General features: G+C 41.8%; 1 protein-coding gene across 1 annotated transcript in view; it reads right to left on the bottom strand.

Annotated features, from left to right (window-relative positions):
* The window catches only part of MBOAT2 (membrane bound O-acyltransferase domain containing 2), a 105,592-nt gene that overhangs the window by 62,757 nt on the left and 19,358 nt on the right, over window positions 1-23,477 (bottom strand). Inside the window, exons 2-3 of the mRNA XM_054978934.1 lie at window positions 18,687-18,832; window positions 14,043-14,120 (exon numbers count right to left, since the gene is read on the bottom strand). Of these exons, the coding sequence (XP_054834909.1) occupies window positions 14,043-14,120; window positions 18,687-18,832 (224 nt within the window). The remainder of the gene's footprint in view (window positions 1-14,042; window positions 14,121-18,686; window positions 18,833-23,477) is intronic.

Here is a 23,477-nt window from a genome sequence, read left to right as displayed (position 1 = left end):
GCAGCTGTGGCTGGCATCTTCAGAGGTGTAGCACCAAAAGACAGAGATCTCTCTCCCTAATTATTCTTTTTTGAAAAAAAACATGTCTATTGAATGCTGTGTTTTCATGTCCTATTGCACATCCTTGTTTGTCTTGTTTCCTTAACGCAAGACTCTTGCATATTCACATTAAACAGCTGTAGTAAATATATTTACTGGATGACTCATGCCAGTCATGTTAAGCTTGTCCTAATAAGAAGCTACTCAACAAAGGCATATTTTAAGAGCTATGCACAACACCCACTCTAGCTGGCATTAGCCGAGTCTAAACACTCAAATCAAGTCTTTTCATTGAAAGAACATTAAAGTCGACACATCAACATTCCAAAGAACAATAAGATCATTTACAACTTGCCCAACACCAAGAATTCTTAATCCTATCCTATGAGCAGCCTTTTTATACAATGAGGATGGTTAAAAGGAGCATACATTTGACTTTCTCTAGATGCATCAGATTTCACCACTTTCTTTGGCAGGAGAGCCTGATTTGACCAGTAGCTTTGCTGAGATTATACAGCATAATAATAATAATAATACTGATTCAGAGCTCATTTGTTCTCAGCCAAAACACTTGGCAGCATGGCATGTAGAGTAACAAGCATTACAGAAACATCAGGAAGTTAGCCCTCAAAGAAATTTGAAGAGTTAAGAGGTAAAGATATATGATTTTATCTTCTGACATTTATTTTTCTCATTTTAAGAACAAAGCAGTACAGTACTCCATACAAGATTTATGAAACACTTAGCCTGCTGATTTAATCAACCTAACTCGCTCATGTATATCAGCAGATGAAAGTGTACTTTGAAGTAGATATAATCTCTGTAAGAAACTATTTGGATCTTGTTCAACGTTTCTTTTCCACAGAATGATGGGAAGCCATGAAACCAAAAGGACTATACGCTTTTTTTTTTTAAGTCTCACCGTAACACATACACTCACTCCATGCTATAGGGCAAGATAATTTTGAAAATAGTGTTAATTTCAAAAGCACTGCACAACATGGCACAGGCATCAATTTTTTTTTTAAAGGAAAATCTACCAAGCAAGTACCTCGCCATGAGAACCAAAGTAGCAATTTGTATGTCTGCCCTTGACAATAAGGCACTGTCATTGTTCTAATCAGTTTGCAATTGTAGCATTATTTGTGCTCTCAAACGTACACATTTGTGAGATTTCACTGAGTCTTCTGCACATGACTACATTTATAAGGGAAGTGACTTCTCTAGATCTGCCACAGGTTTACAGGCCAACTGCATTCCAGCATTAGTCATGTTGACATTGCATTATATATTATGCAAGTCAAGTAGCAGCCAAAAAAAGCTTTCACATGACAATGATACTGCAAACAGCATGGTAGAAGAATATTTATATATACACAGAATATCCCTCTGCATGAAACCTAGGGTTGCCAGGTCCCCTTACCTTCCTAGCGGGAGGTTAGCGACCCGACACTCCTCTACGACTTCCTTGCACATGTGCACATGCTCCCGACATAGCACAATGACATCATTTCATGGAGTGACATCATCATGCAGGTCCCGGGAGGGCTCCTGAGCTTTGTACCATGCCCAGCCCGAACCCTGGGAGCACTGCCTGGTTTATCCCCCATTTTCTGCATGCAGTTTTGGTTTTTTGCTTTCACTTGCCGTGTGTGTGTGTGTGTGTGTGTGTGCGCGCGCGCGCGCGTGCGTGCACACACGCGTGCTTTTTTTTTCTGGATTCTTTGAAACTACTTTTACCCTGTTTGTTTTCTGAAAGCTGATTTTCTTGTGCATAATGTTTCTTTCAGTGTTCTTTGTCCCACCCACTCTCACCCACCTCCAACCCCCTTTGTAACGAATGGAATATCATCGTCATCAAATCACTCTTTCACCTTACATCCCCCCCTCCACCCTGAAGACGAGCAGTTTCATTTTCAATCTTGTTTTTTAATTTAACATATTGATATAGCAATATAAGCATGCACAAAAACCATTGCTAGGTGTAGCAAGTTCTCTGAATTCCCAGCACTGGTTTTTAAACATTAAGTCTCTGGCCCCTTTCCTCACAGAGATGTAAAGCAAAAGGCATATCTGGCACTTCTGGTGCCAGAAGGGAAAAAAAAACTGATTTGAAAGGGGCATAAAGCTTCTCACACAGTTGATTAACAAATGGGTGGCAGAGCCGCTCCCCTTTCAGGCTTCCCTATGCAATGACAGGCTGGGATGAGGGGGCTCACATCAAGCCCCCCAATAGTCACCTGTAGACCCCCCACTCACCTGGGAATGCTATGCTTCCCACCCCATCGGCAGCCTTGCATGTGTCAATGAAGCCCCCCCTTCTCTTCATCCTCAAGCATGTGTTCATCTTCAATCTTTTTTAAAAATTCAGCCCTTATCAACAGACATATAAACATGCACCAAAAAAGACTGACTGGTTTAGCAGGTTCTCTGAATTCCCAGCTTCGGTTAAAGGGAAAAAAAAAGTACGTCTCTAGCCCCTTCCTTTGCAAAGAAATGCAAGTTTGGTGTAGCGGTTAAGAGCAGCAGGACTCTAATTTAGAGAACCGGGTTTGATTTCCCACTCCTCCGCTTGAAGCCAGCTGGGTGACCTTGGGTCAGTCACAGCTTCTTGGAGCTCTCTCAGCCCACCCACCACACAGAGTGGTTGTTATGAGGATAATAACAATACACTTTATAAACTGCTCTGAGTGGGCGTTAAATTGTCTTGAAGGGCTGTATACAAACTGAATGCTGTTTTTATTGTTGTTGTTATTAAAGAAAGAGGCTAGAGTCTTACTTTCTTTAAAAATGAAAACTGGGAATTCAGAGATTCTACTAAGCCTATCATTACAATGGTATATTTATATTATTCAGCACAGGTTTTTTTTTAATAGCAAAAGCCCTGGTTGTGGGGAGGAGGCACTTCCAGTGCTCGGAAAAGTAGTACTGTTTTATAGTCCCTGCTACTCCAGGCACCACCCCTACAGAGGTCAGATTGCCAGCTGATGCCTTCTACATCCTTGCTCTAGGTCATCGGGCTCAGGTGAGGTGCTCCGGTTTGGACTGTGGCAGGGGGACTTAAAGATGGATAGCAGGGTCTCTCCCCCTCTATTTTAGGCTTCCCCATGCAAAGACAGGCATTGTGGTCCTTTTTGATTTTTTTTTTAAAATTAGTCTTTAAGCATGCACAAAAAATAAAAGGGGAGATTCTCCCTATTTTCCATTCTTGCTTACTAGAACTAAACCACTGCTTAATTCTTACTAATTAATAAAATTATTTCTTATTTATAATTTAACAAAAGCGAAAAATGCTTGCGTATCTTGTTTTTCAGAGATAAACAACTCTCATCTTCAACTGATGTTTATAGTTAAATATGTTCTAGCTGGGTGAAGGTCAGTGAGAAGAATAGTTTAATATAGAAATTCAGAACCTGCTCAGCCTTGTCATTTTTTTTTCAGTTTGAAACCAGACTGACAAGACAGCTGACGAGAACACTGCTGTACAAAAAGAATGCGTCTGACTAGCAGAGTACAGCTGCCAGAAGAGTAATGTTTAATAAAAGATCAGTGATGTTTAATCAAAGAGATGCTTTCAGCATATTTAAACTCAAGTTCCTTCCAAATGAACACAGCGAATACCTGCTACAGCAAACCATGCCCAGGAGCTCGTTCAATGGGTTGCAATCCTCCAGTACAGCCACCTACTTGCTTGGCAGAAGAAGGAGTAGTTTTGCCCAATCCCCCCCCCTTCTTGCTACTACTAATGCGGCTTTCTAACACACGTGACTTTTGTCCGTTAAGGTCCCACAACCTCCAGGTGGAGTTAAAAGGCGGCACAAAAGGATCTGCTACGTAAGAGGAAGTACAGGGACAATCTACGTCCTACCTAGGATCAGTCTTTCCAGCTGGTGCATCTCTGTTCTGGAACAGTGCACATCTTCTACATAAACAGCAATCCTTCAAAACCAAAAGAGTGACACAGTACATACCAAAGCTATGAAACACATGAAGAAGCAAAAGATATATTTAGAATTATTTTACTAACAGATTTTTTTAAAAACTTATTGGCGAGTATAAAGAAGGTGCCTCTTGGTTTCAAGCAGAAGGCGTTCCTCACCGATGGTCTTTTGAGAAAGCCGCATGACCTATTCGTTCAAGCCTTTGTTCTTTCAAGTAAATTCAAGAATGTTTACATACTTCTCAAAGGGAACGGGATTGGCCACACCTGATTTTTTTCATCCCCAACTGCACTCTTGTTGAGCCAAATAATACTTGTTAACTAACTGAATACAAATAAAGGCAATTCCAGCCAGGGGCTACAGAAAGGACATGTATCCTCCCAGGGGATGGAAGAGACAAAGACCCAAGTCAGAGAGTTGAAACCATCAACTCCAGAAGCAACATTGTGAGTTTCTCCTGTTTACTATTCAATATACAAGAGCTAAAACTATAAACCACCAGGAATGTTTTGATAGAAAGGCAGTGTACAAAAACACTAAAGAAATAAATGCACACCCCAGCATGTCCTTAACTGCATTCTTTTATTTAACAACAACCAAAAAAACCCTGGCAAATACTGATGTCAATATCTGCTTCAGTAATGGCAGCACCAGCTATCACAAGGCCATTTCCCCTCTTTTAAGATGATTTTTTCCTCTCGTGTATCTAGAACCTCAGTGGATTTGGGCATCATAAAGCAGCCAATTCAAGCTGAGCAAAACTGAGTAAGAAAACTAGAAACATGCTGAGCCTTCCTGTTCAGCATGGATCTCATTTTAAGAGCTTAAAGAAATACCTCACAGTGGGAAATTACCTTGAATTCACATTCAGTGTCCTGGTGATGTAGTTTTCAACTTAAACCTGTAGTATGAGTTTTGCCAGATTTCATTTCTCAAAATTCCTCACAAAGCAAAGCACAGACTTGAAGTAGGAGGGAGAGAGAAAAACCTATTTATGGACAACAAGTCCTATCTCAGTCATCGATAACAAACTAAAAAAAAAAACCTGTCAAAAGGGGTAGAATATATGCTCCAGCATTAGCTAAGAAAGAAAAAAACACTCATGCTATGAAAAAAGTTTGTTTATACACAAGTTCCATCCAGGGCCCCCACATGGGGAGGGGTACACTTTACTGGGGCCTGAAGGTAGGGTTGCCAGGTGCCACCAGTGACAGGCAAACTCCTGGCAGTTTTCCCCTTTGCCCGCTGTCAATCAGTGGGAGGAGGCAGACCACCTAGCGATCACCAGCCGGCAGCCCAGGCAAATGGGGGCATGAGAGATGATGTCACTTCCAGAAGTGGTGTCATTACACAAAGCCCCACATACAGCATTTTGGAATCGGCCTTTGTGCAAAGTAGGCAAGTGCACTCCCATGCCTCACATGATGATGTCAATTCCAGAAGTGACATCATATCATGTGGGACCGGGAGCATACACAAGGATGGTGCAGGTAAGTGCAATGTCCCGTTCCCCCACATACACCCTGAGCCCTCACACCAGTCACCAAAAAGACCTGATAACCCTACCCAGAGGTCTAGAGGGACCAGATCCAGGCTATAATCCCCAGTATCATGTGTGGGGGGGGGGGGAATGAGGATAAAATATAGACAATGTATTGAGGATAAACTCCATGCTGACATATTTGGGGGTGGCTATAAATACAAATTAGGCAGTTGGAAACCTAAGGAGGTAAAATAAAAGGAACAAAAAGAAGCTAAGGGAAACCAATCTATTCTCCCATTTTTCAAACCTTTCTGCAGTTAGGAAATAACACAGTAACTAGGGAAGGTGATGAATAAAATCAAGATGAAAATGACTTTAATATAGAGACTGAATCTGTTGCAACTAATTTTCAGAAAAGTGTATATTGCCCTACAGGTTCTTCACACACCGTCAGTGGCTGTGGAAGAAGCTGAAAGACATTTCAGCAAACTAGCACTCGTCAAAAACTGCAGGTATTCTACAACAGGACAAGAACAGTTAAAGCCATCTAGCCATCTTGCCTAGTAAGTGTGAACTTGCAAGAGAAACTCAAGGAGGGGAGGGATGCTAGTTCATGATTTTGTAGTGGAAAAGGCCAGAAATACAAACCTTTAATTGGCCTAATCTTTTCAATCATATTGGTCTTCCAGAAATTTTTTAAATGACATTGAGAGGACAATCCCTTTTCAGTGACCAAAACATTACAAAATAAATACCATATTCGTAAGACTATCAAGATGGGTGTTATTTAGGCTTGCCAGGCCTCCTGCTATGGCAAGAGCCCCCCCCCCTTAGCAAGTCCTATTGCCTGGCAGCAGAGGCAGAAAAATAAAATGGCTGCTTTGGAGGAGGGACTCTATGGCATTATACCCCACTAAAGTTTCTTCCCTCCTCCAAACCCTTCCCTCTCCAAGCTCCATCCCTAAATCTCCAAGAATTTCCCAACCCAGATTTAGGATTGCTAGATGATCTCCAGAAAAATACTGAAGGCAGGGGAGAGGAGAGGCCCTAGTACTCCCAGGAGGAACAATCTTCATGCATGCACTCCTGGTCCTGGCACAATGACATCACTTCCAAAAGTGACATCATCCCACTGCCTGCAGCTATTGATGGTGATGGGCCTTTGAAAAGGAAGAGTGGCCCTTTTGGCATCAGTTTCCCCCAGCCAGGAGACAGCAGTCCTACCCTCTCTGTCAGTCCTAGGGTGGCAGTCCCCGGCAGTTAGATCCCCAAGTCCCTCACAACAAGCAGGCAGGTGCAATGGATGAAGAAATTTTATTTAGAGCTCTATTCAGTTCAGGTGTTCACTCATAGGTAGAAGTTGGCAGAAGTGATTATTCAAACAATAGGGCTACTGATTATAGGGGACATTCTCCCGCCCTTTGCATTCAGGCGCAAAAACCTAAAAAGTTACATGGGAACAAATTAGTTTAGTCTAGACAAAGCACAAAGTGGAATCATTCCCTCCTGTGGAAAAAAAGATATATTTCAGTACACAGCTGCAGCTCCATCCCAAGGACACTCAGAAGTGAAAGCGCGTATTTCTTAGAGATAACAAAGGGGCCACTGGCTCCTTTGGAAATTAGTATTAGTAGTGTAGACACCCTCAGGCGATTTATATAAAATACATACAATACAGTATTTAACTTTGGCATCATATCAGCATAAGAATGAGATGTAGTGTAAGATGCAAAGCACAATGATGGCACTGATATAAGCACTGATGCTTATATCACTGTCAGTATAAGCTGACAACAATGACATGGATGCACTCAGCATAAGATGCAGAACACAATGGCATGGATGCTTGCATACATGATACCCTCCTCTTGGCAAAGCAAGGCCGTCGCCACTCCTACTTGCCGTCCAGCTTCCTTTTGACAGTTGGGGCCAGGGTTTAAAGAACCTGGCACACATCTGTTACCGACTGGCTTCCCACCAGCCAAAAAGCTTGAACAATGCCCTGATTCCATCAGAATATCCTATGAGAAACCACAGGTCACATTTTAGATTTTAAGGTTCAGCTGAAAAGCACTGATGGTGCAATGACACTGTGCATGAGAGCACATCTACGTATGCTGTCAATTCTCAAGTACATCGTTTATGCTCATGAACTTGCACAAATAAAGGCAGTGGTTACATGTGTTGCAGATGCAACTGGGTGCTTCCAGTGCAATTTGGTCAACACTCGCCATGGTTTTAAGGGTACTCCCTTTCTCACTTTTGCTCAGGTCAACACTCAGTGCACCTACAGCAGACCACAACTGCTATATAAAGTTCAGCATTACCATCAGTGTTTATCAAAGCCTGTGATACTCCATAAAGTAGTACTATACAAACCATTAATAAAAGGGTCTAGAAATTCCCAGGGCTGGAAATCTGAGAGCTTTTAGTGACACGGATATCTGAGATCTGCCACAGAAGCCTATTAGTCTCACATGTTCGACTAAAAAAAAAAAAAAGTTTCTATTATTCATCATTTCAAAGACCTGAATATTTGGCAAATATTGACAACTTCTTTTAAATGATTAGAAGCATCTTTTCAGACTTCCTGCAATTAGGAAATGGATGGTACTTGATTCTTCTTCAACATTTTTTCAAGTATAAGTAAGCAGCAAACTATATAGTCCATACAACTGTAATAAAACTTGGAAAAAAACCAGTCTCCAAAACAGTGTTCCACAGAACCCTGGAGTTCCATCAAACAGGGGTTTCATAGGAATCCCCCCCCCACAGCCTCCCAACCACCTTCCCTCCCCCCTACTCTTTCAAGGAGTTCGACACCACTGCCTGCCTTGGAAGCAGCACTGACTGGTGGAAGCTGGGAAGGGGCTTCTGGAAATAAGATGGTGGCAGTGGAAGCCAATGCCAGAGCACAGACAATCTGGTGTAGATCCCCTACTAGCAGTGGTTGTGGTTGCTGCGGGGTACCGTGCTGCCCTTCTGCATACTCTACCCATTCTGGCTGTGGTTCTGGGGCCATGCACCTGGGCCTGGGGTGGCCCTGCCAAGGTGCCCAAGGCTTCACTGCTCTACCTCAGGGCTATGCACCTGCTCACCACCTGCAGCCCACTGCCTCCTCTACTGCTGTTTGGTCAGTCATGCCTTGAGCAGAAAGAGAAGGAATGATAACTTAGAGGGACCCCTGTGACATGTTTCAGAGTGGTAGCCCTGATAGTCTGTTGCAGCAAAAAATAGGAGAAAGTCTTCTGGAGCCTCCAAAAAGAGACACATTTATTGTGGCTCAAGCTTCCAGGGACGACAGCCTGCTTCACTAGATGCAAGTGGGGTCTTTTCCACACAAAAAATGACCGCCACAGTAAATCTGTTGTACGGCTCATCCGCTGACGCTGAAGTCTTCCCCTTCCCCTCATACAGGAACCCTGTGCTTAGTGGCAAGGCAAATGGCCTTTATTTCAGTTCAGCAATTGCATTCTGGCAAGGAGAGAGGCTGGGTACAACCTGAACTTTAATGCATCTGTGGCATGAAGGGTCTATGAGGCAGGCTCTTTAGAAATAAATTTTCTTAACCATTTAGCAGTAACTGAATTGTGCTCCCTGCCATCAACTTTTTCTGGCCTGTAAACGTTTTTTGTAGGGACGGGTTCATTGGGATTTGAAGAATTTTGGGGTTCCTCCATAGAAAAGGGTTTGGGAGAAACTGGACTGGGAGTGCTAACCCTTTCCACACAACCTGTTTACCAACTGCTTCTTTCCCCATTTTCCCAGGGTTCCGGATCTGTAATTTCCCTTATAAATGGTTACCTGGAAACTCTACAAAGGAAAAGCACCTTTAAGCCTCTCCTCCCTCACTCCTCAGCTGAAGATCACAAGCTTGTTTTTCATTTTTAAAAAAGCTGGGATGTCTCCCCAGCACTCTTTAACAGACATCTTTGACACATGTCTGTATGGCGTGCTGGGAACTCAATAGCAAAATTTACTGCGTTCACATTAAGTATGTTAATGCAAACCTTATCCCAGGCAATCAGAAAATCTACAAAGTGCTACACTTTGAAAAAATCTTCCATAGCAGAGTGAGTCACAATCTAGCTGTGTTATATCTACATTATACAAAAAAAAAAAGATTTTAATATATATCATTAAGGAAGAGGAGTTTCCCTTGTTGTCAGCAATTTTGTTGAGTGGTTTCTAATTTCCCAAAAGAAAGCTTGCATCACCTATTCTGCAGCGCCTTTGAACAATCATTAATATTCTCAAGCAGACTTTCACAGCCATCTAATTCCATTTTGCTGGACTGTTAAAAGTTCTGTACTGTTGAGCTCACAACATATAATAAAGCGCTTTAGTGGGAGCTTTGCTAAAACTGACAAATAAGGTTTTAACTTGTTCCAAATGGTAACCCTGGACAGGTATAGTCCAACATTTCACACAGCATACCCAAATTCTGGCATGCAATCAAAAATCCAGTAAAAACCACTATCCACATAATATCTTTATTAGGACCAGCTACAATGACACAAAAGAATGTGCAAACTTTCAAGTTCAGCAGAACTCTTTCTCAGGCTAGATGTTACAAAATAAAAATGAAGGCGAGAAAGAAAAAGATATTCTGGGCCATGATTTTAAAAGCCTTGTTCCATGGCATCTTTGTGCTGAATGCTGGGGCTAGAAAAAAAATACATCAGTGCCTTTTTATTTTGTAATGTCTAGCCTGAGGAAGTGCACGCAAAAGTTTGCACACACTGTTGTGTCATTGCAGCTGGTCCCAGTAAAGGCATTACATGGGCTGTGCTTTGCTTTTTAATGCAAGGCTGAATACATGAACAGCAAGCAGCCAAAATCAAACCTCAGCAAATCTGGCATCCATAGATAACATGACTATTAGCAATCTTATTTCTAGCACCACTTTGAATGTGTAGCTTCATCAATAAAATGCACTTTTAGTTTTAAAGACCACTCCAAGTCAAATTCACATGATACGTTTCAAGAAAGCACTAAGGCCAAACTGAAATAAGCATCAGTCACTGTTTGTCTTTTACAGAGCAGATCCTATGCAGTAAAAAATACCACTTTTACTCAGAAATAGGCAGTGTGACCACCAACTGAATAATTATTAAGAAAGCAAAGTTGCCTAGGAAACTTTATGTGGCTACAAATTTGTTTTTCCTATGTAGGAATTAAAAATTGGAGGGAGGTGAGAGATCAGAACTGTGCACATTTCAGCATTGGCAATCAACGTTCCACCACCCCCATGAAGCATACCAAATCTTCACACAGCTGAAAAAGGTAAAGGTGCAAGTACCGAGTCATTACTGACCCATGGGGGGACATTGCATCACGACGTTTTCTTGGCAGACTTTTTACAGGGTGGTTTGCCATTGCCTTCCCCAGTCATCTACACTTTACCCCCAGGAAAGTGGGTACTCATTTTACCGACCTCAGAGGGATAGAAGGCTGAGTCAACCTTGAGCCAGCTACCTGAACCCGGCTTCCACCAGGATCGAACTCAGGTCATCATGAGCAGAGCTTGGGCTGCAGTGCTGCAGCTTACCAGTCTGCACCATGGGGCTCTTACTGGTGTCAATATAGTTTGCACATAATACAGAGCAGAACCACAAGTGACAAAAGGCACAGATTGGACACTTGTCAGCTTCCCTCAAGTTTTGATGGGAAATGTAGGCAGCTTGGCGGAATGTTGGACAAGTGACAGTTGAAAAGTCCATTGGACAGCAGTCAGAGAGCCAAGCCACCAGACCAGGATGCCTACATTTCCCATCAAAACTTGAGGGAAGCGGAAAAGTGTCCAATCTGTGCCTTTTGTCACTTGTGGTTCTGCTCACAGTCTCAATTACTCTTACTTGGGTCCAGTGCAGACACAACACTCCCTACAAACTATACTTAATGGATCAGAAATGACTAGAGGGACTTGCCTCCCCTTCCGTTTTCCCAAATGATTTCTCACCCTCTCAGATATTAATCATAGTAAAGAGGCCAAGTCAGTTCCCTTGTCAAAGCAAACATAGCATTAACTGGATATGCAAGCTATGGTTTAGGAGGAAAGTTGGTTTGCATCAATACAATATATAAAATTACTCCCCATTATGGCAGCTTCATGTTTTTGCAACGTTCTTAAGTTAATTGCAACCTTTCAAGCGCTATTAGTTTGACAGAAGAGAGAGAAAACTTATCAGGATTTAACATAAGAATAAAAGACACAATGAAACTGGGTGCCAGTGCTGTGAAACATACCCAGAGTACATCCAAGTTAAAAACTCTATTAAAAATTGACCTACATGTCAAAGCTGCCATATGAAAGCTGCTTTCAATGACTGTGCATACCAACTCTCATCACGTGACAGGCCTTTCATACACAGCAAGTTGACAATACTTCCTTGCTTTCTTTCAAGCCCACATAAATCTCTCACTCGGCTTCTCCAACAAACTACACATAAAGTACTGCCATCATGCAGTGATGATGTTGCAACTTGCAACGCAACTGAAGCAAGTATTAATATCTTAGGCTAGGATTAATTGCTTTTTCCCATGGTTATAAAAACCATCCCAGAAAATATTACGCAAACAAAAACAAGCCTCGTGTTGTATTCCAAAAGTCAGAAAAACCATTTCTGCAGGATTGGTGCAATGCTGTGCCAGCAAAATTAGCAGCATCAGACTGCCAGAGGCTTCTAAGATGAGCAGAATTAATTTCCATGGCCCTACACCACGGGCTCTCCATAGCTGTGGGTCCTCATGCCACAACACACACAACACACACACACGGGGAAAACCCTGGTTCTGCTCTGCATACACAGAGCCTCCTGCCTCTTCCTGCAGATATGCTGAGGAGGATGAAAGAAGCACACCGATGGACAGTATTTCTTCCATGGCTCCGCTCCTTGGTTTGCTCTTTCTGGTGCTTTCTGTCTTTGGACATCTTGGTCTGATACCCCCAGTTCTAGTCTTGAAACAACTGAGGTTATAACTCTGTATTCCACACTTCCTGTCATATGACTCAAATTCCTCAACTTCCTGTCATGTGGTTGCAGTTCCCATGCTATGATCTAGGGATTAACATAGGTCCTGGGGTTTTTAACAGACAGAAGCACAAGTTTCTGAACACCACAAAATCAAGCTAGCAGTCTAAGAAGACCCTGATGTAGTCTAGCATCTTGTCCATATGGTGTTGTCCTACAGGCTCACAAAAACATGCAAAATTAAGGTTCAAATTGGCAATTAGACTTCGCATGCTGAAATCATGCCAAGACAAAAATATTTAACCACATAGTTTGACATTTATACTACCTAAAAATTTCTTCAACATCCATATCATTTATAGTTCTAATTGTTCAAACCAATTATTTTTGTTCAGACCAATAACTGTAGAAATCTGCTGTAAACAGACAAGCCAAAACCATTTAGTGGATTTTACAGACCAGTATCAACCATTTTATTTTTTAAAGAAAAGTGATTTCTCCTGTAAATATTCTCTCCATTATGGGCAAAAGCTACATAATGCTACATTTACAGTTTTTTTTTTATTGACTGTGTCATCCTGCCTCTCCCCTCCGCATACAGAACCCTCAAACATCCTCTTCCACAAGGACAGCTTCCCCCAAATGTTCATAATCATATCCAGCCATATATAAGCACACAGTCCAGGATCTGACAATACATATTCTAGTGTGACAAAAAGAATGGAAGGAAAAGACAAGCACACACGACGAATTCCCTTGATGGTATCAAACAGGCTGAATAAAAACAAACCCAGTTAAATCAAAGCATGCATGCCATGACTATTCAAGGATAAAGAGAAGTGCCTTATAATTTTTTTTATTCCTTTAAAACATGATAGGGAAACAAAATACTACATGCTCACCTGTCACAGAACTCTGCACTCAGATGTATTACAACATTCAAATCAAACAATTTATGATGAAGCAATGGAAACATGTTAAGCACTAAATATTAAGAATTACAGCATCCTCCCCAAGGCTCATTCTTGTAAACAATAGGTGCAACAAGCCTTGGTACTTTGAACAGTAGAGAAGACTTATTGTATTAGGTCGGGGTTTTTTATACAGATACTACCCTCTTCAGGTGAGTTGAGACACTGGAAACGATCCTAAAAGGTACTTAATAAAATATATTCAGTTTGATATAAAATCTGTATGGCGCAATGCTACACAGAGTTACACTCCTATAAACCCACTGACTTCAATGGATGTAACTCTGTTTAGGATTACACTGGTGGAGTACCAGGATAAACCTATTTACCATTTTATCTCATTCAATTGGCTTTCTTAATGCAAGACATGCAAATTAGACCATACATTTCTATAAATATCACAACAAATCATATTTTCACTAAATTAATTATGAATCTCTCTATTTAGACAAAGCATTATCATCCAAAAAAGTCAGCAAAGGCTTTTCCAACTCCTTGGAAAAACAGGTCTAGAAGACTCTCATCTTTCAGTCACACTATTTCACTCAATTCGGACAATTTGATCTTCTAAAGTTTGATCCACTTGTTTGTCTGTAAAGTTCACTTAGAACACTTATTGCAGTCTCATACTCACTTGTGCATATTTTCCACTCCTATAATGATCATGATATAGTAGGAAATTCCACTTTGTATAACAAAATGTAAGGCATACCTAAAGGGGACAAAAATGTTACATATTGTTAGAACACGTAGTCCTTCGGTTTTCAACAATAAAAATATATTTTCCTGATTAATTCATTCCTAAATGGTAAAATTCTCTTCATTCATTAATTTCTACAAAGTCTGTGTATAAAGTTTTAGATACTTGGAGGTGGTGCCACTAGGGTTGCCAGGCCCCCTTGATCTGCCAGCAGGAGACTGGGGCCTGGCTCTTACCTTGGAGGAGTTCATGTGCGCGCGTGCTCCTGCAAGCGTGATGACGTCACTTCTGGGAGTGACGTCATCATGCAGCCCCCTTTTGGGCGCTGATCGGGCCCGTTGTGGGCCCCTGCAGAGCGCAGGAACGCTCCCACGCCCCAGAGGGGCCAACAACAAGCCCAATCCGCGGCAAAACAGGCCCAATCCGTGCCCGTTTTGGCACGGATTGGGTCTGTTTTGATGCGGATTGGGCCCATTTTGGACCCCTGTGGAGCGTTCCTGTGCTCCACAGGAGCCCACAACGGGCCCAATCCGCGCCAAAACGGACCCGATCCATGCCAAAACGGGCGTGGATTGGGCCCGTTGTGGGCCCCTGCGGAGCGCATGGAAGGGCGCATGGAAGGTGCGCGCCCCTCCGCTGGCCAGGTAAGTGGGGGCGGGGGTGGGAGAGTAGGGGCGGGGGATCCACCGCCCCCACCGGGGGTCTGGCAGCCCTAGGTGCCATACAGCTTTGAACTTTTATAGGCCCCGGGTTTATTCTGTACCTTGCCACAGTACTTGGTTACACTCCATGTTTTCCATGTTTGTAATAATTCAAATCATATCCTGGCCAGGCTGAAACTGCAACCAGTACTGTTAGAAAGATCTCTGTGATTCTGTATATCTATTGCACAGCACCCATGGTAACATCCCCCACACACTACACTCTTTGAAAAGTTTTTTTTTTAACAACAACATGTTTCAAGAACACGAAGAAATGGTTTCTTTCCATAAATACTGTCCCTTTAAAAAAATCCTCCCTCTCTAGTGGAACTGCCAAAACCAGAAGCTACTTGAAAATTAGTCCATCAATTTTATCACTCCACTGACCCGTAATGAAAGTTGAGGAACCATGTACAGTTTGATTTTTTCCCCATCCCCCTCCTTCCTCACTACTACCCTGTCAAAGTTTGTGTGCATACCCTATGGAGGACTCTTTCCTCCATTATCCTTAAATAAAACACAGTAAGAACTATATTTTAAACAACTGAATTCATGTGTGTCGTCTGTATGTAGACTATGAGCCCAGGTACTACAAAAGATCTAAGGTCTAATCAAACCCATCCTGAAACTGGAACAGACTTTGCACCAAGCACAGGGAGAAATATTCTTATTGATAAATAAATAATGTCTAAAGGGCAGCTAAACAAGGGGAAATGAGGCTTGGGGGGGGGGGGAAATCAGAATTTCTTATGGAAACAGAAAGAGACCGGCGCTTTACAAAACAGCAACTTCTGGTATTTAACTGAAAATAGCCATTGGCTTTTACTGTCTGTCACTATGGTGAAGTCCTTGCCACTGAAAATTAGAGCACTGGCCAGTCAGCCAATTAGAAGTTCCAAGTTCTGAGCCACTGAATCCCAGCAACCAATCAGTCCACTTTGGTATAAATTAATGAATAAAGAGAAGGGGAGGATGTTTCTGTCCCTTTTCCTTGAAGCAAAGAGCCCCTGGGCTCCATTTTCACGTTAGCCAGAGGGCCATGAAAAGGAATCGTCCCCTATTCTTACAAAGGACTTGTGGACTCAATGACCCCAATATGAGAAAGCAGCTCTATTTTCAGATGATAGCTTTGTTTAAAAAAAAAATGAACTTCTAGACCACAAAAAAGCAAGGAAACAACTTTTTAGTTCTATATTCAAGGCTTTTATTCCAACCTTTCTACACTGCTGAGATGCATGTAGCTTCTTAAGCAACAGCAGCATCAGAAATGCTGCTCTGGAGAATAAATCACTGTATTAATTATGTCATTTTAGCCTGCTCTGAGCAAGGTTTAGCACCATCTGTCTGTAGCACCTTAACAGGGTAGCTTGTTTACTTGCTAGGTGCGAGGTATGTAACGTAAGTACATGTTATGCACAATGCGTATCGGAGATCTCTCTCTTTTGGTTAGGCAGCATTGGATCCTGTTAGCCCTTCTGTTGGCACAAGAAGGAGAAAGGAAGCCCTCTCTCAATTCCCTGTCTCACTGTATCACCATTCTGTGTGGCTTTTTGTGCACTTGGGCCCCACAGTTCCTTGCATAGCCTTTTCAGGTGTACCCCCACTTATGCCAGAAACCAGAGAGGAAACTGACAGGGATCAAGTGTGTCTCAGTGGTAGAGCACCTGCTTGGCATGTAGCCCAGGAATTTCCAACATTCCCAGTTAAAAGGATAAGGTAGAGACTCTGGAGAGCCACTACCTGTCTGAGCAGACAATACTGATCTTGAGGGATCAGTGGTGTGAATCACAAAGCAGTTTCTTGTGTTTATGTGTGATAAGATCCAAACTATATATAATAATCATATCCATGCGTTCTATGAGTGTGTGTGAATTTGGAATGGAGAAGGGGGTGGGAGGGGAATAATTAGTTCATTTCCTCTCACTAGGGGCTTTTCTCACAGAGTTCCAAATTCAGGCAAACTGGCACACACACACTTTGAACTCCACAGGGATAAAGCAACATAGGGTGATTTAGAGTGGGTAGAGAATTAAGTACCCCCACACTCCGCCACCTCTCTCATAAAAAAAGCTGCTTCCAGCACAGCTATCCAGAGAGTCAGGGGAATGTTAGCTCTCATTTTCATATAATATATAGTTTGTCCTATAAGCAAGATTCTACCACTTCAGCATGCAAACTAAGACAAACATTTGAATACTTTCAAACATTAAGAACATCATGTATGTGGAGATCCAGCCTATTGGGGAAAAGAGTTCTTTTAGGGTCTTGGACCCAATGGAATGTTTCCATTGACTAGCAGAGTGTGATTTTCTTGCCTCCACTCTCAAACTGCAAAATGCCCACCCCAAAAATTCAGCTCAGCTCCTAAGGGGACAGGGCCCCCAGCCTTGCGGGGGGGGCACATTTTGGGATTCAGCAGGAAGGGAAAGGTAACAACAACAACATTTGATTTATATATCACCCTTCAGGACAACTTAATGCCACACAGAGAGGTTTACAAAGTGTGTTATTATTATCCCCACAACAATCACCCTGTGGGTGGGGCTGAGAGTGCTCTGAGAAAGCTGTGACTGACCCAAGATCACCCAGCTGGCTTCAAGTGGAGGAGTCTGGAATCAAACCTGGCTCTCCAGATTAGAGTCCTGCTGTTCTTAATCACTACACCAAACCGGCTCTAAGGAAATCATTTTCTACAAGCAGAACTCATCCTATTCTCAGACATGTTCCAATGGGTCCAAGCTGCTATTCTTCCCCCATTTTATCTTTTTATTTACACTTTTAACAAGGACTAACGTATTTAATATTATTTTTTATTTCTATCACTGATTATACATGCAGAAAAAATGGCCCTAACCAGCATATTAAGTCAATCTTTGAATAACTGGTTGCCACAACATCTCTATTTGCTGCACATCTTTTCAATTTCTTAATCCTGTAAATTGGATCAATTTATAAGTCTCCTTACTTTGATCAATCCATTCTTGAGCTCAAGGAAATATTCCTTGTTTCCAATGTCTTGCAAAAATTATTCTTGCAGCAGTAATTATGTGTAAAATGATGTCATGCAAGTTTTTAGGGAACTAAAAATAGGAGTGCAAGTCCTTAAGTTAGTATTACCATCCTCATATTGCACTGGGGGCAGGGATGAGGGACCAAGATTTATGAGAAAGCACAAACACCTCTACGGCTGATAGCACATTGCTAAAGGTGAGGGGCAGAGAGATGGAAGACAATCGCTTTCAGACCAGGAAGCCAAATGCTAATTTACTAAAAGCATGTAATCTCTGTTCATAGCTCACATTTCCAATTCAGCCATAAAGTTATCAAGCCAGACACTAATATCTCTCAGAGAATCTACATTATAGGGCTTTTGTGAGGACAGAATGAAGAGGAGTATTATCCATGCTGCACTGAGATCTCTGAATGAAAGGGGGCGGGGAATGAGATCAAGAGAAAACATGAATGAATAAATGTTGCATTTCAGCTTGGATAATTTTATGCCTTTACCTACAGTATGCTGAGGTGACAGATCCAGAGGAGTTAGCCACATTAGTCTGTAGTAGCAGAAAAGGGTCCAGTAGCACCTTTAAGACTAACCAACTTTAATGTAGCATAAGCATTCGAGAACCACAGTTCTCTTCGTCAGATGCATGAGGTAACAGAAACACTCAAGGCTTTATTTGTTTTACAGTTTGGAATCCATCATATCATTCTTCTGAATGTGGTAATTTGAGGGCTTCAAATACTCCCTACACCCACCTACTCCTTAAACAAGAAATATATCTACTAACACTGTAGTAATAAAAATTCAGTGGTCAAATTGACTTGAGGGAAAAAAAGCTGTATATTGCTGGGGTGTGTGTGTCAAATTACTTACCATCCGAAACAAAAAAGTGCAAGATAAAGGCCCAAAAGGGTGGCAACAACATGCCTTATAAATGGACTAGCTTTGCTTGAACGAAGATAAGTTCGAAACCAAACAGCAGCAAGCAAGGCAAACAGTTGGCACACTACAAAGTTGACCTGTAGAGAAAGAAGAATCTATTATTCACATGATAGGTAAGATTCTCACCCCATACAACATCATGTTCACTTGCTTCATTCTCTCCATTTGCTTGGCAGTAAGCCAACTGAGCCCTCAGCATTTTAAAAATCAACCATGAGAGCCATGGAAGTTGGTATAATCCAGGGATTTTTTTCAGGGGGAACGGAGTTACGGAACCTCTTGAAAATGGTCACATGGCTGGAGGCCCCGCCCCCTGATCTCCAGACAGAGGGGAGTTTAGATTGCCCTCCGCGCCGCTGAGTGGCATGGAGGGCAATCTAAACTCCCCTCTGTCTGGAGATCAGGGGGCGGGGCCACCAGCCATGTGATCATGTTCTCCGAGGGCAACCCACTGAGTTCCGCCACCTCTTTTCCCAGAAAAAAAGCCCTGGTATAATCCATAACCATCACATGTCCATTACCTCTTTAACACTTCAAAAAATATTCCCCTCAGCTAATGGATGACAATCTAACATTTTAAGAAAAAAACAACTGGAAGAACACTGACAGGAGGTTCAAATGATTAGAATACCTCAAAACCTAAAGAATGTAAAGTTTTCTTTTAGCATACTGCAATGCAAGAAGCAAGGAAAGGAAACCCTGCACAGTTCAACAGATTTAGTGGCATGCCCCCGTATTTATCATAAACAAATACATGAAAGAATGAGTAAATGCATATTCTAAAGTGCTAACAGGGACTTCCCACACAGGGCTATTTGTAAGGGCAAAACAGGATAAACATTGTGCAAATGAAGAGACCTTTATATGAAGTGTAATAAAAATGATTGCTAGTAATAGCTTTCCTTTGAAGGGCAATTAAGATCTAGACAGTAGAGAAACACTTGCAACCTGCATATGGAATATTTCCAAAACTGGATAAATATAAAGCTTGTGTCCAAGATATACTGTGTATGCAAGCCAAAATAATTTCTGACAAATCCTGCTAAGTGCACATATTGATTTAGACATACACAATTGAATAGTTAAATCTGAAGCTGCTTCTGGAGTTGCAAGCACACACAAAAATTTGTCCTTGAGTGAGCAGGATAAAAAGTTGAACTGTGCACTGATAGTAACACCAGGCTCTGGATTAGGCTCCCACATCAGTACTGAATCAAGATGCAAAGGCATACGCAGTCACTCATGAAAACAGCTGGCAATCAATGAATTATAGCCGATTCATACATTTACAATATGATAACATGGCTACTACTCTAGAACAAACACAAGGCATTCCTTAGGATTTTAAAATCTGAGAGTTCTAAATTGGAAAAAATAATATGAACATGAGATTAAGATCATTATTTGAGTCCAGATCTCCTTCCCTTCTTCACAAAAAGTTATCTATTGTTCTGTGCCAGTCACTATAAATCATCCAATTTAGATAAATGCCACATTTGACTCCGAAGAAGAGAGTTTTAAAAGAGCAATGTTTCTTTCCAGCCTCCTCTGCTTCCCCTTTTCCTTAATGACAGCAGACATAATTAACAACAGCATCTTATTCACTGGAGTAATACTTTAGCATTGACTACAGCAGTTGCACTATAGAAAGCCCAGTTCAAATTAACGTGGTTGTGATTTGCTTAGACTACCTTCCCTCTACTGAGAAAATTTCAGCTCAAGAAAAAAATAAATGTGCCTCCATAAGCACACACACGGGAACTGCTTCATATCCACATCTCCAAGAAAGGATAGGACACCTTTTCAATATTAGAAATCTGGCCTCACCTGTAGATTTCTTTTTCTTTCTGGCATGATATCAAGTAGCCTGCTCATTGAAATCAGCCCACAAAAGGATTTTCAAGGAGTGGCCTCATATACCTAGATCACGCCGAATCAGTATAGCTCCTCAAGTATTCTATACCCTAAGTGGTGCAGATTGCTCTATATCCATGAGTAAACACAGGAAATTTACAAGCAAGGCCCACTCTGTCTCAGCCAAATATGATGGTTCAAGCTAACCCACAGTGGTTTTAGACCTTCCTGGATGTGGCACTTAGAAGAACCCTGGGAGGATTCCCTATAAGTGCCTTGTGAGAAGCAGTCCACCAAAGTACTATCTTGACATGCAGAGGTGATAGGTGGAATCTGTACCAGAAACTTATCTCTCTTGAAAAGCTTCTGTTGTAGCCCAGCATGAAACTTGGACTACTACATACACCTTATCTTGGCCCAGAAAATGAGCTAACATGATTAGATCCATTTATCCTTGCCCAACTATTTGGGAGGAAATCTTCAAGAGCCTGCTTTGTCTCTTGGCTACCAAATTTGTATACAGGATGACGCCCAGAAATTGTCCCCTTCCTTGGTGGAGAGTGCCCTCAAGTCATAGCTGACTTATGGCGACCCTGGTGGGGTTTTCATGGCAAAAGACTAACAGAGGTGGTTTGCCATTGCCTACCTCTGCAACCCTGGTCTTAGTTGGAAGTCTCTCATCCAATTACTAACCAAGGCCAACAACGCTGCTTAGCTTCTGAGATCTGACGAGATCAGGCTCACCTGGGCTATCCAGGTCAGGACAGGTCCCCTTCCTTATGTGAGCAGCAATGTCCCCCTGTTGGTACTGCACAAACCTAGAATTAAGCTCTGTCATCTGTTAAGAATTAACAGATTTAAGAATTAAGCTCTGTCATCTGTTTGCTTTCTGGGGCAAATCCACATTACTCATTCTAAGTCGCATGTTCCCCGCATTCCCGAGTGCCGGTCACATTACCTCATTAAACAGACGCATTTCATTTGCATTTCTCCCGAATATGTGGTCACAGGTATTCAACGGGAGTTTCACGGTGGCCGTGAACGGGCCAATGCGCAATTTACACGGTTTTTTTAAAAACCACCCCCCTTCCTGTCTCTCCGGCCGTTCCGAGAGTTCCTATTGGCTGATTCAACTTGCAAGTGCTCCGTAGTCTGCAAAAGACTGTTTTTGACTTCATGGCTTAGATTTATTGATTATGCTGTTTCTGAATCAAATCTGGTAGTTTGAAAAATCATTTTCGGGTGAATCCATCCTCAGAACAGACTCGCGAAACTTCCTTTTTAACTGTTTTTTATTTTTTTTATTTTATATTACTGTAGTATCAAAATTACAAAATATCGAAATAATGACACTCCAAGGAAGTGAAACTTCAGTAAAATTCAGGCACTGAACTGTCCTGCATAGGAAATGTCCACGAAAGCTTCCCACATGCTTCCAAATTTCCAAAAAAGAAACGGGAGAGAGCCATCAGTGCTGTCAGTGGGGGAAAGAGAGGCATCATTATCTTCAATGATGTTTCTTTATAAGGCAAGATCGAAATAATGGAAAAGTGCGCTCAAAAATTTTTTTAAAAAATGGGCGGGGAAAAAAGGTCCCGCCCAAAAAAGCAGTTTTCGAGTGGCCGTGTGACCGGAGGGACGCGTGAGAAAGACAGATTGGAAGCAGGAGTGTGAACGAAGAGGAAAAAATTGCAGATTGGAGGCAAACGGAAGGTATCCGATAAACATGCAGGTAATGGGTGAATGTGGATTTGACCCTGCAAAGAGTTGGAAGCAATCAGAAAGAGACGGTTGCTTGGGGTGTGTACACTAACCGTATTGTCACCTGTGGTAAACTGGTGTTGCATTAAAAAGATAATGTGTACCCTAGTGGCCCATTGCTGAGTCAGGCATTTCAGCAATGAGCTCTTGCAACTGCCACCTATATGGACAAACAAGAATGAAAGTTCCTAGTCTGAGCATCCAGAAAAAACATCAAAATCGCTACAGCCTACCCGGGATGACACTGATGTCTTGCTCTGATAACCGAATAAGCCTATGGCCCATCCCAGGTATTGAGCTATTTAGGATTTCTTCTTCCTCTTAAATGATTCATCTAAGACTACAAGAAGCCAAAACCGTAATCCCTAGGTGTGTCAAGGTGGAACTCAACATCTTGTTCAGTACTGCAGGGCGGTAGCTGAATTTGTTGATCCTCTAGACAATTTTGTACCCAAAGGAAGCTATTTTCCCAAGAATGATTCCAGCCAAATTATTTTCTCCCACTGATTTAGATGCAGAAACAGACAACACTTTTTAAACTACCTATACCATTTTATTTTAATATCCTCTTTCAGGACTAACAACATGCTCAAGCAACATAATTTCTAAATTACATTAAAAGAACTACAGACAGTATTTCCTGTGGCATCTATTCTTGCAAAGTGTTTAAGGGTAGAAACAAATTCCTGTCCTTCCAAGCTCAGGATACCACACGGAAATGGCACTGGCTAAGACTAAATGCTACTTAGTGCTAGCGCTGGCTCAATGTGAGTGCAATACTGTAAGCTGCTATTTATTTCAAGACAATGGAATTTACAACAGCAAAGCCCTAAAGTAAATCAAAAAGGAAGAGTTACAATTCCTCCATCGCTTAATACCTATTGAAAAAATTCTGCATTCCTCAACAATGTATGAAGAATGCGGAGTATTTCATTATATGGCATTTGGCGACTACCTTCCCTGTCACCTATCACTGACAATAAAGTTAATTCATATATAAAAGTATTCTTCCACATACATTTTTTAGTATTAAAAGGGTGTTCATTGAAGTTGACAAAAGCTTGAAAAATATATTTTTAGTCTGTCTTAGGGCAAAGAGACAGAAAT

Source organism: Eublepharis macularius, chromosome 1 (assembly GCF_028583425.1).
Source record: "Eublepharis macularius isolate TG4126 chromosome 1, MPM_Emac_v1.0, whole genome shotgun sequence".
NCBI classification, from domain to species: domain Eukaryota; kingdom Metazoa; phylum Chordata; class Lepidosauria; order Squamata; family Eublepharidae; genus Eublepharis; species Eublepharis macularius.
This window is presented reverse-complemented; position numbering and strand designations above follow the sequence as displayed.